At 43.2% G+C, this 14,312-nt stretch overlaps 2 protein-coding genes and 1 non-coding gene across 4 annotated transcripts; 1 reads left to right on the top strand and 2 right to left on the bottom strand.

Annotated features, from left to right (window-relative positions):
* Nucleotides 1–3,185: 3,185 nt before the first annotated feature.
* On the bottom strand, nucleotides 3,186–3,324 carry LOC112937698 (small nucleolar RNA Z247). Its single transcript, XR_003240360.1, has one exon. It is a non-coding gene; the product is annotated as a small nucleolar RNA Z247 (small nucleolar RNA).
* A 2,720-nt stretch (nucleotides 3,325–6,044) lies between these two features.
* Nucleotides 6,045–9,087, bottom strand: LOC4325056 (uncharacterized). Its single transcript, XM_015765994.3, has 5 exons — nucleotides 8,783–9,087; nucleotides 8,576–8,682; nucleotides 7,829–8,330; nucleotides 7,152–7,267; nucleotides 6,045–6,471 (listed from the first exon to the last, which is right to left on the bottom strand). Exons 1-5 carry the CDS (start codon nucleotides 9,062–9,064, stop codon nucleotides 6,267–6,269), a joined length of 1,212 nt encoding a protein of 403 aa, XP_015621480.1. The 5' UTR covers nucleotides 9,065–9,087; the 3' UTR covers nucleotides 6,045–6,266.
* Nucleotides 9,088–9,170: 83 nt separating this feature from the next.
* LOC4325055 (transcription initiation factor TFIID subunit 12) lies at nucleotides 9,171–13,756 on the top strand. Of its 2 annotated transcripts, XM_015765993.3 has the most exons (8): nucleotides 9,171–9,735; nucleotides 10,801–10,965; nucleotides 11,277–11,855; nucleotides 12,437–12,511; nucleotides 12,790–12,868; nucleotides 12,980–13,044; nucleotides 13,148–13,183; nucleotides 13,417–13,756. In XM_015765993.3, exons 1-8 carry the CDS (start codon nucleotides 9,214–9,216, stop codon nucleotides 13,522–13,524), a joined length of 1,629 nt encoding a protein of 542 aa, XP_015621479.1. In that variant the 5' UTR covers nucleotides 9,171–9,213; the 3' UTR covers nucleotides 13,525–13,756. The 2 variants fall into 2 exon arrangements, with proteins under 2 accessions (XP_015621479.1, XP_066162059.1); XM_066305962.1 differs by lacking the exon at nucleotides 10,801–10,965.
* Nucleotides 13,757–14,312: the final 556 nt, after the last annotated feature.

Genomic DNA, 14,312 nt, shown 5'->3' with positions numbered 1-14,312 from the left:
ATGGTGTGTAGTTGGAGCATGTAAAAATTGACAAACCTTATTTACAGGAAAAGCAATATCAGGCCTAGTCAATGTTAGATACTGTAAAGCACCAACTACACTTCTATAATGTGTTGCATCATTTGGTCCTAAAGGATCTCCTTCATTTATAGACAATTTCTCACTTGTAGACAGGGGTGTACTAACCGGTTTGCAGTCAAACATATTTACTCTTCTCAACAAATCATTGACATATTTATCTTGAGTAAGAACTATACCACCAGACACTTTAGTTACCTCAATACCAAGAAAGTAATGAAGATCTCCAAGATCCTTCAGAGCAAACTCCTTTTGTAAATCCTGAAGCAAGGCTGGAACAGCTTCCTGTCTAGAACTGGTGACAATAATATCATCAACATAAATGAGTACAAATATAATCAAATCTCCTTTGTTATAAAAGAACAAAGAAGTATCAGCCTTGGACCCTTGGAATCCCATATCATATAACTTCTTGCTAAGCCTAGAGTACCAAGCTCTAGGTGCCTGCTTTAAGCCATATAAAGCTTTATCAAGCTTGCACACATACCCTGGCAAAGAACTGTCCTCATAACCTGGTGGTTGTTTCATATACACTTCTTCTTCGAGAACTCCATGAAGAAAAGCATTCTGAACATCTAACTGTCTCATACACCATCCTTTAGAGACAGCAATGGAAAGAATAATCCTGATTGTAGCAGCTTTAACAACAGGACTAAAAGTATCTTCATAATCTATGCCATATCTTTGCTTAAACCCTTTTGCAACTAAGCGAGCTTTATATCTGTCTAGACTCCCATCTTGTTTCCTTTTAATTTTATACACCCACTTACAGTCTATAACATTTCTACCTTTCTGAGGTGGAACTAAATGCCAGGTCTTATTATTTTGTAAAGCCATAAACTCTGCATCCATAGCTTTTTTCCAATTATTATCTTTTAAAGCGTCATCTAAATTTTCTGGCTCTCCAGTAACAGTGAGAAAAGTAGTCCTATATTTAACTGTACCATCAGTATAAACTTTTTCCTTACGAATAATGCCACTTTGCAACCTCGTAGCCGGTCTAGATATTACCTGGTGCTGTTGTTGCTGTGTATCTACCTCCCCTGCAACAGAAGCATCAAGAGACGTGGATGGCTCCTGTGAGTCAGAGGAAGCAGTAGGAGACGTGGCATCTGGAGATTGCATGGCCACGGGTGAGTGCGCCGGTGTGAGCTCGACATGCAACCGATCAGGAGAGCAGGAGGACTCTACGGTGGCCTCCACACGACGCTGGAGGACGCTCGAAGACGCTGCGTCAGAGGTGTGAGGGGAGTCAGCCGCTGGATCTTTCGTGGCAGCTGTGGCTGCGTCCGCACCATCTGGAGCTGCATTATTTGCTGCCAAATTTTCCTGTAGCGATAATTCATCTCCAGAAATTTGATTAGCAGGATTAGTAGGAACATTAGCCACAGTGGTACTCATTTGTTGCACCCCAGGAATAATAGGAATATCAAGATGGGATGGCAATAATAAAATTTCAGAACGCAATTTTGCACCGGCATTGGGATGAAGTGAGGCAAAGGGAAAAACATTCTCATAAAAAATTACATCACGGGATATGTAAACGCGACCGGTGGAAGGATCTAGACATTTGAACCCCTTATGAAGGGGACTGTAACCTAGAAAGGTACATTGTTTGGAACGGAATTGTAATTTGCGAGCATTATATGGTCGGAGATGAGGCCAACATGCACACCCAAATACACAAAGAATATTATAGTCAGGAGTTTGTTTAAACAGACGTTCCAAAGGCGTTGCATATTTCAAGAGTCTGCTAGGAGTACGATTAATGAGATAAACAGCAGAAGTAAAAGCCTCATCCCAAAACTTTAATGGCATAGATGAGTAAGCAAGAAGAGCAAGACCCATTTCTACAATATGCCTATGTTTTCTTTCAGCTGAGCCATTTTGCTGGTGTGTGTGAGGACAAGACACATGATGAGTAATACCTATTTTGGTAAAGAAGGAATTAAGTTTCTCATATTCTCCTCCCCAGTCAGATTGCATCGCTAGGATTTTTCTGTTAAACAATCGTTCAACAAGAGCCTGAAACTCATGGAACTTTTGGATAACTTCAGATTTAAACTTAATTAAATAAATCCAAGTAAACTTGCTGAAATCATCAATAAAACTCACATAATACTGTTTGCCTCCAACAGAAGTGGGGGCAGGACCCCAAACATCAGAATAAATAAGTTCCAAAGGATGACTAGATATACTAGATGATATAGAATAAGGCAATTGATGACTCTTTGCCTTTTGACAAGCATCACACACAGACTGTTTATTAGACTCAACTAAACATGGGAGATTATTTTTGCTAATGACCTTCTCTACAATTGGAGAGGAGGGATGACCGAGACGACTGTGCCACCTTTCAAAAGATGGCTTGGAGACTCCATAAACTTCTTTGGTTGAGTGTGCATGTGGCGGTGTAGATGGAAGAGCATAGAGACGACCACGGCAGGGCCCCCTAAGCAGAAGTTTCTTCGTGGCTAGATCCTTAAGATTGAAATATTTAGAATATAGTTCCATAAAGGCAGAATTATCAGAAACAAGACGTTGAGCAGAAACTAAATTTTTGTTAGCCTTAGGAACATGTAAAATATTGCGTAAATGAATATCACGACTGGGGGTTTTAACAATAGAGTGACCAATATGGCTAATTTCCATACCTGCACCGCTAGCGGTATGCACTTGATCATGTCCTTTGTAGCGATCACGAACGATGAGCTTCTCCAACTCTCCTGTCACGTGATCAGTTGCCCCAGTATCCACATACCAGTTGGTATCGATACCATAGGAGGTGGCTGCAGAACCTGCATACTTCTCATCTGGAACAAAATCCTCATCATAACGATACCAACAGTTGATTACCGTATGTCCTCGCTTGTAACATAGCTGGCACTTGGGCCTAGTGTCGACGCCACCTCCTTGACGTCCTCCATTGAAGCCGCCATTCCCGCGACCACCCTTGCCGCGGTTTGCGCTGTTGTTGCCTCCATTGCCGCCGCGTCCACGGTTGTTCCCACCGCGTCCGCGTTGGCCTCCGTTGCCGCCGGTGGTGCCGCGCCCTCGATTCGCCAGGTTTGCTGACGACTCGCCGCCGTGACGGAGATTGTTGCGCTGCTCAAAGCTGAGCAGTTGAGAGAAAGCCTCCCCGAAGGACATCGGCTCAGATTTGCCGACGATTGAGGAGATCACCGGTTCATACGTGTCGTCGAGGCCGGCAATGATGTAGGAGATGAGATCTTCGTCGTCGACGACCTTGCCAGCCGCCGTCATGTCATCACCAAGTGCTCTCATCTTGGCGACATATTCTGTGATGGAGAGATCGCCCTTTTTGGTGTTGGAGAGAGCGATCCGAGTGTTGATGAAGCGTGCCCTTGTCATGGAGGTATACATCTCCTCCAGCATGCTCCAGGCGGCAGCTGCAGTGCCGCAGGTGGCCACCTGCGCCAGAACATCTTTGGACAGGGTGCTCAGTAGAAGCCCTAGGATCTGCTGATCCGTAGCCACCCATTCATCGTAGGCGGGATTAGCCGCCCTGGTGGCCTTGTCGCCTTCCTTCTCGCCTGGCACGGAGATGGTGATGGCCGGCGCTGCTGTGGTGCCAGTGAGATGCCCTTCAAGACGAGCTCCTCTCACCGACGCCAGGACTTGCGCTTTCCATAGCGCATAGTTGTTTTTGGCTAATTTCTCTGAGATTGTGTTTCCTCCGAAAGGATTAGTGGCTGCCATCTTGGACGACGAGCTGGCCATAGATTGGATCGGGATTTGTTTAGTGGAAAGGCTCTGATACCATATCAAACATCAGAGGTTCAGAAGCGTTCAACCCTCTCGGGCCGCACCTTTGTTAATCTTATATTAGCGATAATAACCACCGCTGTGGGTTACAGAGATCGGCGCAGGTGGATGGATAGATATGCTCCTATTCTGTTACAACAAACTCAATCTAGCCTTATCTAATCATATCTATCCATCTAACCATGCCGTGTGCATCACACAAATACATATCACATGTTTAACATTGTTCACTCGATCCCCTCAGATGGTCGAAGCCGTTTGGATTAATCCGGTTTACGTCGCTCTCCTTTGTTCCGCCGTGCAGCTCGATTTCTCGGATTATCATTGGCACGGCGGCAACGTGGAGTCGTCGCGTTTGCCGCTGGATTAATCTGTCTCTGTCCACCACTACGACAACTAGAACTCCAGTGATTATTTATTCTTTGCAGTGTGTTTCCCCCGCCATAATCCTCGGCCTCGCATCTTCTAATCTAGTCGGGATCCACAATGGCAAGCACTAAGAATCTTTTTTCAAGCACTTTGATCAGCTCAGGATTGATATGGAAATCGGAACCTTCAGTTCAGTGCTCGCTCGCTCTTTAGCTGGCGTAAAGTGTTGTTGCGAATGCATTGCACGCCAAGATTAGTTTCAGCTGGGTGATCATGAGATCATTACTGTTGGCCTGCCGAGCAGTTGGTCGATTTTACGTGATGTCTATGACTAAAACCAAATTTGACGAGGCATGTCTGTGACCTGCGAAGCTTAGCACACGAAAATGACTGGACGAACGAACACGATACAAAAGCCAATTCTGTCACACCATCATGGAAAGGAAACGATGAATGGAGACGGCTGTAGACGGTATCCAGTAAAGCTGAATATTTCGTGGCAGAGAAAGCTCTATCTTCTGGTAGAAAGATGCATTCCATGTTGTCCTGGGGAGCAATGGGCGCGGTTATATACAGGCGTGTGGAATGGCGCTACTACCATGTTGGACACGCCATGTTGGACACTGCCTGAACCTGAAAAAGTTGTATTCCTCCGTTTTATAAGAGATAACGCTCTTAACTTTAGAACACTCCGTTTTCTAATAGATAACACTATGAACTTTTAGACACACGTATAATTATTTATATTATTTAAAACTTTAATGCAGATGCATAAGGTACCGTAATGTTTTTTTAACTGTTCGGAGTGGCTTGTCGTCGGCTTCAGCTCTGCAGAGCCAGCAAAGCACTTTGTGTTGGTATATCTGAAAACTCAAATGGAAATGATTGAATTAGGATGTTTGCAGCTCGTAGAGACCTTTTTTATATATAAAAGTTACTCCCTCCGTTTTATAATGCAAGTCATTCTAGCATTGCTCACATTAACATCTATATAAATATGGGCAATGCTAAAATGGCTTACATTATGAAACGGAGGAAGTAGTCGATATAGCGGAACGACGACTAATCTTCTCGATCGCTTCAATCAATGATCACCCAAGACACGTCAGATAACGACACAAGAACACACAATATTTGTTAACGAGGTTTAGCCGAAGCTTATGTCCTGGGGTTTTGATTATGGGCGCTCCTCAACCCATATAACTCCTAGCCGCTACAAGTCCATGGCCACACCACCATCATCTCCATGCCTCTCTATTTAAGAGAGTTGCTAGGTTATAGAGTCCGACTCTACCTCTACCCCCTACCACCTATTACAACTTTAAATCCAACTGTAACCAAATAGAATTAGTATATTCGACATCTATTCTAACAATTTTCTTAGATCTCCCCCGTTCCTTGCGAGTAATTGTCAATGGGCATGGATGATTTGAAGGATGCTGTTGATGGCAGGTTCACAGATTCTATTGTGGAGGACATCTGCTGCCAGAAGAGATGTTCACAATGCAGAGATTATTGCGGAGAGGAAATGATCTGGTAACTCGGCCAGTTTAATCAAACATTTGACAGCATATCTTAGGGGACTCAGTGGCTCAGGAAGTTAATCAGCACAGAACACCATTGGCATGCAAACCTGAAAAGGTTATGCTGCATGAAACTGACTGGACATACAACCCCTGTATGACTGCATCAAGAAATAGTGAATCACCATCTTCAGTAGATTGTCTTTGGGGTTTGACTGCTCTCTATTTGATCGGTACAGATATGATGATACTACATGTTAGCTAGCATCTCATCTAGAACAAACATCATAGCCCAAGACATACAACTTTCCTAGTTTCCTGGCATAGAGTGGAGCAATTACACATTCTAGTTTCAACGAGAAGGGAATCCATGTTAAGCACTTGTGCATTAGATAAAAAGATACTACTCCGGCAGGCAGCATCAGAGAAACTGACCGGATAGCATCAGAACGGAAAACTGCAAAGGTTTCCAACATCTTCTCTCTAAAAAAAGAAGGTAGCATGAATCATCTAGATATTTGCTACTCCAACAACATATGCATTCCAAGCATCTGCTTGATTGAAATGCTGTAATTCTTCATATTTCACATCACGGTTGGCATTATATTCTTTAGCATTTCCACTTGATTGGGTATTTGGCATCTCCCTGATCCAGACATGGATTGATTTAAATCCAGCTTCCTCCAAGCAGTCTTTGATTTCTGGTATCGACCACCTACAAAGGAGCAACATGAATTTCGAATTTGAAGGTATCCTTCCTCTTTGCACAGGACTAAGATGTCCTGATACTCCAGTGCAACTCTAAAACAAAGTTAACATGCGAGGAAGTCATGCAGGTAGTGTAGGGTGTGTTACACACAGCACTTGAAAAACAATCCCGTACATCATACTCTTCATTATGAAGAGTGCAAAGATATAGCACGTGAAAAATCTCCTCAGAGATATAGTAGATGTAGAAGTGGTTGGTATCAATATATCACAGAGGTAATAAAGTGGCATTGCCTTTGGTTGTTCCCTGTGTTATAATTTGGGAAGAAGATGTAAATGGGTAATGAACTCTCTGTTATCTTGAGTTAGGCCTAAAGGGAAAATATAGATTACAAGATTGGCCTAGAAACGGGAAATGACTACAATACCCTTGACTAATACACATGTATTCTAAACACCTTGCACATGATATTAATACCAATCTAGTTTCCCCCCTGAACCTGTAGACCGGAGGACCGGACTAAGCAAAATATTTTCAACTTTATATTTTAATAAGAATTTCTATAGTTCTTTTTGACAGTTACAACCTTGCAGGTTTTCCATAACACGGTGAAGATCCACTAAGGAAACAGGAGAGCAATAATAATTATGAAATATACCATTCTCAATAGTATGTGATCAACTTACAGGCGCCAATGGTACGTGAAAGCATGCCGTAACATTTGCTTCTTTCCAGCTTGGAAGTGGAGACTGATCCTTGTTTGGTGACTTATGATATCGAACTCTTCTTGCTCCCAGAAATACTGAATGCATAGTTGTATCTTGTATGTAAGAACAGTAATATAAATCTATATATAATCTCATTCTCATTCTCCAAATCGCACGCCATTGATAATTGGACAACTCTATCTGTTGTTTATTTCAACTAGAATAAACTACACAAGGGAAAAACCTATATGACTGATAAGTGAAATGGACATCGAGTCATAAAAAGGAGGCACAAAATCTCACCATAAAGGGTAACAACATAGCATATATACTTTACAATTATTTCAGAATAGCTAGATTGAAGTTGTATAAAAATATAGCTAACCGCTTTAGAATCTATAAAAAGGAGGCATGGTCAATAGAAAATTGTATTTCGGACTAAAACATTCTTTTATGTTGCATACTACTACTACTGCAACATCTTTATGTTGGAATAAGCAGATTCTACAAGCAGATAGTGTGAATTTTCATAAAAAAGAACGCAGTTTTTTCAGGGCATTATATGCCTACCACATTTCTATCTGGTGAGCAAGAAGATAGCATTTAGTGGATTCGTAACTAGTATAAGGGCTAATAACTAACACAACATCACTCACAGTGAAGCTGGGGAACCTCCTCTGCAGACGTAGCTTGCGTTCAGATGATGTGCCACCATACACATCCATTACAAATATACCACCTCGTTTTGACAGTGCATTGAAAGCATGCCTAAAATACAAAACCAAGTCCTTTCTCCTGTGGAGACAACAGCAACTGTAGTTGAATGCACAAATAATGTCTCTTGCCGGCAAAACCAAATCCGACATGGTTGAATTGGCTGAGCATTTTGGGCTAGCAGGATCCAACTGATCACAGATGTTACTTGCTAAAGAGTCATTATCATTGTTTACGTGCAGATCTTGCATGGCATCACAGATCTTTTGCTTGACTAGGCGAGCTACATTTGGCTGTAGAACATTTCCATGGAAAAGTAGCATTCTTGAATACCCATCAGCTCCAATCTTGCTCAGGTTGTTTTCAAGACACCACTCAAGTGACTCAAGGTCCAAATCTAAGCCAACTGCTGTACGCCTTGCATCAGTACGAAGCCACTCAGCACTGCCAACAGGAAATCAAACAATATATCATGACCAAGAAGCCAAAAACACATGCATCACACAGTCACACACTAAAGTTAACTGATCTCTTGATTGTTGAGCATCATTGATCAAAGTTCTCCAAAGAATAACCATTCAAGCATTTGGCACATTTCTTGCTAATGGAACTGCTGAAGTCTTCAACCACACATGCAATGTGTGAAAAATGACAGACATGGACTTCATCGAAAAGTTTAGTGCATTGACCTGAGGAGGGCCGTGCCACAGAAATCCTCTTGGAAGTGCAGAGGGACGCGCCCGCCGACGTACATAAGGAAGAACTTCTGCAGGTAGCTAATGTCCCCTTTTGGCGACTAAACACAGACGCATACTGTTAGCATTTCGTCGAACAGGTTCGGTGCACGGAGACTTAATTTCACCGATCTATCCCACTAGTGAAGCTAGCGAGATTACCTGGACGGAGAGTTGGTACAGGTGGAACTTGGAAGGCATGGAACCTACTTCCCGCTGCTCCTGGTCACCTCCATCCACACCCCCTTCGTGTTCGTCCTCGGCTGCTGCTTCGTCGGTGTCGTCACCGTCGGAGTCCTCGTGGTGTGGCGGTGGAGCATCATAGGCAGATGAAGGCAACTCGTCACCATCCTCGTCGCCGCCGCCGCCGCCGCCGCGGAAGCGTGAGGCACGGCGGCCTCGGCCTTGCCGGTGCGACTCCGTCTTCTTCCCGTTCTTGCCCATCGGAAATGTCTAGTGTGTTTAGCGAGCGGGGGGCGAGGGGTTTAGGAAGACCTTTTCAGAAGAGAAATTTTGCATTCAAGTCCTCCCCTTCATCTGTATTTCTGCCATCTTATCAAAGACACCCCCGCCTCGCTGAGCCGTCGAACACCATGGACGCGCCTCCGCCCGCGCAACCGGACGCCGCCGCGGCGGCGCCGGCGGCGCCGCCCACTTCGACCTCGGCTTCTGCCCCCTCATCCGCGCCACAGCCTAATCCCACCCCTTCCGCCTCCACCGCCGCGCCGCCCACCCCCGACACCACCCTTGCCCCGGCCCCCAATCCCACCCCAGCCCCCGTCCAAACCCTAGAAACCCCAGCTCCAAGCCCCGCCAGTGCGCGGCCGCCGGTGCCCCGCATGAGGCCTCCGTACACTCACCTGGCCTCGCCCATCACGATGTCCTCCTCTCCGGCCACGGGCGCGGCCTCTTCCTCCTCTGCTTCCGCTCCGGCCGCCACCTCTGCGTCCTCATCTGCCATGCCACGGGGAGGTGTAGCCCTTGGGCTACCAGCGCACCCGCGTGCGCCGCAGACGCCCGTCGGCTACACCGGGTTCGTGCCGCCGCCGACACTCGCCGCGCAGTTCGGCTCGATGCATCGGGGTCCTGACCAGCCCCCACCATCCTCTACACAGGTCTGTATCTGATGCTTAGCTCCGCACTTTTATATTCTGGTGTGATTAAGCTCTCGGTAGTATGAGGTTTTCATTTGGTCAGGAAATAACTGATCTGGATGACAGCAAGAATTACATTCTTTTATATAATAATGACACGATATCTGATCCCATGTTAGTAAATTTCTTGAGGAAACCATGACTTAGTAGGATTATCTTGCTTGATGTCACATGCTTGTTATCTGCAGTTTTGTGGAACCCATTTTTCAATTTTAGTTATCCTTATTCAGCATGGGGGTCTGAATGTGGGATGGAGACCAACAAGTCTTCGCGAAATCTGTACCTTGGTGATTTGGCTGCTTAAATCCTACCCCCTGATGTTTTAGCTAATTTCTTTCAGCCAACAATCCCAGAAATTGTCAAATCCAGCTGACATTTGTGTGCGTAGAAGAAATGTAGATGCATCTGACAGTTCAGCTGCGTAAAACATTAAGTGGAGCTTATTGAACTCTAATATTGTTCTTCTGTGACTTACTAATTACTACTGTTCTAAACGACTATAGTTGTTAATACTTCTTCATCTTTGGTACTTATAATATTTTAGTTGGTGCTAATGAACTAATGATGATTGGTTGGTTACGGGCATGTTCAGATTGTAGCCAAAATAAACCTTTGGCAAGATGGCAATATTGCCAAAATTTTGGCAGGATTTCTTATGTATTTACCAAATTTGGCAACAAACTAAACGTAGCCAAAATTTTGGCAACTTTGCCAAAAAATGGTATGGTTGAAAATGGCATCAAAGTGAACAGGCCCTACATGCTCCATCTCCTCTCGCATAAAATTTTTTACACCAACACATTCATCCTCTCTAGAGATCATTAATTCCCAGTTCCCACGCAGCCAACTCAAATGTACATACAAAAAAAAACATATATAGTCCGAAAAGTTGTTCAATATAATCCAGTATAAAGAGAGCCAATTTCCATTGCAAAGTACATGCACGCTGTTAGTTGAAACATATTGCACCTTTTCTCTATTGTTTTGAATTCAGTGAAGATTCTTAGTAATGATTATGGTCTTCAGCCTAGGCAGCCTTCCCCTGGGATCCAAAATATTGGGACAGTTGGTTCCATTAACACATCTCAGGTGAGACCAGGAGCAATCTCTAGTCTGCCACAGCAGACAAGGCCAAATTTTCCATCTTCAACAGCACCATCTCCATCTGATAGCCAGATTGCAAGTTCACAAGTAAGAAACTTTCACTTGTAAAAAGCAAAGACTGGTCTATCTATAGGCAAATAAGCTTTCTGTTTCAGTTATATGATGTACCTAATTATGTGAATAAGATTATTTACAATATAACTTATGCTTCCTTGTACATATTTTGTCATTTTTCCTTGGCAACTGTAACTCATTTATGAGTTTACCTTGTTCTGTGAATAATGAGATCAATTGGAACTTGCACCATTGTTTATTTTTTGTATTTTTCATTCCTCAATCCAGTTACAAGGGAACACTCCTCTTATTAAACCTAACTTCATTTAACTATATTCCAACAGAAAACCCCCATCCAAGCTTTGGCAAGACCACCATCTATGGCTTCTTCCCCCTCGATGCCTTTACAGCAAACTCCGCCAAATGTATCTGCTCCACTTAGGCCCCCTCAACATAGGCCACATCCAAGACCATACCATGCTCCTGCAATTTCGCACCCACAGAATGCACTTTTAACACAGCAGCAGCAAAAACTACCACAACATCAACATTTGCAGCAACAGCAGCAGCAGCAGCAGCAGCAACAAAAACTACAGCAACAGCAGCAGCAGCAGCAACAAAAACTACAGCAGCAGCAGCAGCAGCAGCAACAAAAGCTACAGCAGCAGCAGCAGCAACAACAAAATCAGCCACAACATTCCTCGCAGCAAAGTCAACAGACTACAACACTCAGAAACCAGCAACAAATTTCTCAGCAGCAAACTGCTCGTACCCCTGTCTCAATGGCTCAGAAGCTAGATTCTCCTGCTGTACTAAAAGCTACTAATGTGCAATCTGGAGACATGGCTTCAGTCGATGTGGATGCTGGAGGATCTGGTAATCGACTGCTTTCCAAGAGGAGTATACATGAATTAGTTGCACAGGTACACAACTTCCTGAACTGAAACCTGAAAGTATACCCTTCTTTAGTAATGAAAAAAACACAGTTAAACCATATCTAATATCCAAAGAAAACCACGCAATAGAAAACAGAAAAAAAAAAAGGGCACACTATCTTAACAGATTTTTTGTTTAATCTACATTGGTTAAGGACCAAGTAAAAATCTTTTCAAAATAATGTTGTTGATTCAGAAGTGCTTACGATAATTGATGATCTGTGTGAAATCTATGTTCCAGTGTACTTGAACAGGTAGAGGAAGTAGGCTGTTACCTGTAATAAGTATGTTAGATATGATAGCATATACTGTTGCTAATACTTTGTCATAAAATTTATCTGGGTCATGATTGTCTAGAGTTGTTGAGTGTAGGGGCTGCAACCATAGGGGTTCACGGATGTTATGGGTATTGTAGGTTCATAAACCCCACTGCCTGTGATGGATTTAGTTGGTTCTTTTACCAATATTTATCAGTTATGGATCATCATCACTTAAGTAGAAATAGGCATTTTATTATTTGCAAAAGTTAAGTGTCATCATAACTTTCTCATGCTGTGATCTTCCAACAGATTGATCCTTCAGAAAAGCTTGATCCTGAAGTTGAAGATGTTCTTATTGACATTGCAGAAGATTTTGTTGAATCTGTAAGCCCCTTCCCTCCACCATCATTGCTGTTCTCCAATAGTTTCTTTTTGCAAGTATGCTTATTACGGGGATGTGTTCTCTGGTTCTTCTTGTGTGAGGAAATAGTAAACACTGCCTAATGGTTGCTAGAGGCCTAGAAGCTCTGGGTCGAAGTTATGCTGTCTTTAGATATAGAAGAAAGTTGTCACCCTTTAATCATCAGCAACATGTGAATTTGTCATCCTGGTGTATCTAGGATGTCTTCTGTACCTTTTTTTTAATTAGCTGTTTTGAGCAGGTTGCAACATTTGCTTGTTCTTTAGCAAAACATAGAAAGTCAAGCATTTTAGAAGCAAAAGATGTACTCCTCCATGCAGGTAACTTGAATATTTTTGTTCTTCTAGAATCTTTGTGGTGATGCTATCAAGTCATAGCATTTCAAATTTTCAATTGCATTTTTCATATGATTTAATTGTCATCCATTGCAGAGAGAAGCTGGAATATTACCTTGCCAGGCTTCAGTGGAGATGAAATAAAACTGTACAAGAAGCCGGTAATTCATACATTTGCATACTTATTTCTTCGCTTTTGATTGCTTGCTATGAATTCTCACAATTGTTTGTAACTGTAATAATCTTTTCCTTTACAATTTGCAGCATGTCAATGATATTCACAGGGAGAGGCTTACTCTGGTAACTGTTCTTCCCATCTTATATCTTGGAAACATATTGTTTTGATTCCCTCTATTCAAAGTAGTACAAACTGTGAATTGACAAATATCCTAATCTATTCTCAATGCTGTTTCAAAATTAACCTATTGATGGTCATTTCTCATCACCAAATACAGCGTTCTGCCGATACGTCCATTTGATTGTTGTCTTTGCTTGCGGTGTGATATGTTATTGTTTTGTCTGAACCTGTCCAGATCAAGAAGTCAATGGCCAGCGAAAGTAACGCAAAGGGCTCTGCTGCGCAAGCTGCAGCTAACCAGAAAAATCAGACACCCAAGCCACCTGCCACAGGCTCTCCATGAAAGAAATTCAATAGGATTACCCTCCAAATCCTGAGCCATCAATGCATTGTCATCATATTCGGTGTTTGGACGATATGTGCTGTAGTACATCTTCAACTAATTGGCATTGGCTTGTTGTATTATAGGACTGTACAACTGTTGGGACCGTTAGTAGGACTGCAAGATTACATGTACAAATGCTTTTTCTGAAGAGTAGATCTATTGAAATGCTAATTCAGTTATTTTGGGTTCAGCTGCAAGTTGCAACCGTTCAGCCGTGGTAATACTCAAAACTTGCAATGGCATGGTGCTCCAATTCAGGATTTCTGCTTGAGAAATTGGGAATCACATCGGGCCCCAGACGAACAGTCATTCTATAGCTGATGCCTGGCTATGGGGCAGCGGCCAACAGCTGCTCACCAGTCACTCCCTTGGAGTGGAGCGTTACTTCTGTCTGACCCTATCTTGTGTCAACTGATCTGTCATTGGCTACTCATTGCCGTGAAACCAATAATATGTACTCTGTTCTGTCTAAGCCCAGAGAAGAAATGCCGTTTGGACTTTTGCCTAAATTTGATTCTCTACAAATAACCAATATTAGGATTCTAGCCATTTGAGTCACGTCATCAGAAATAAATATCTTCCTTGATCCGTCCTCCTCACTGCAGAACACCCATCCTGCACGTCGCTTTTGCTCTACAAATGCTGCAAGGTGACCCGCATCCTCCCTTGATTCCATCCACGAACGTCGCTTAATCAGGTGTCCATCTGTACGACTGTACCCTCGCCGCAGTCAAGTCATCTTCGGC

Source organism: Oryza sativa, chromosome 1 (genome assembly GCF_034140825.1).
Source record: "Oryza sativa Japonica Group chromosome 1, ASM3414082v1".
Classification (NCBI taxonomy): domain Eukaryota; kingdom Viridiplantae; phylum Streptophyta; class Magnoliopsida; order Poales; family Poaceae; genus Oryza; species Oryza sativa.
This window is presented reverse-complemented; position numbering and strand designations above follow the sequence as displayed.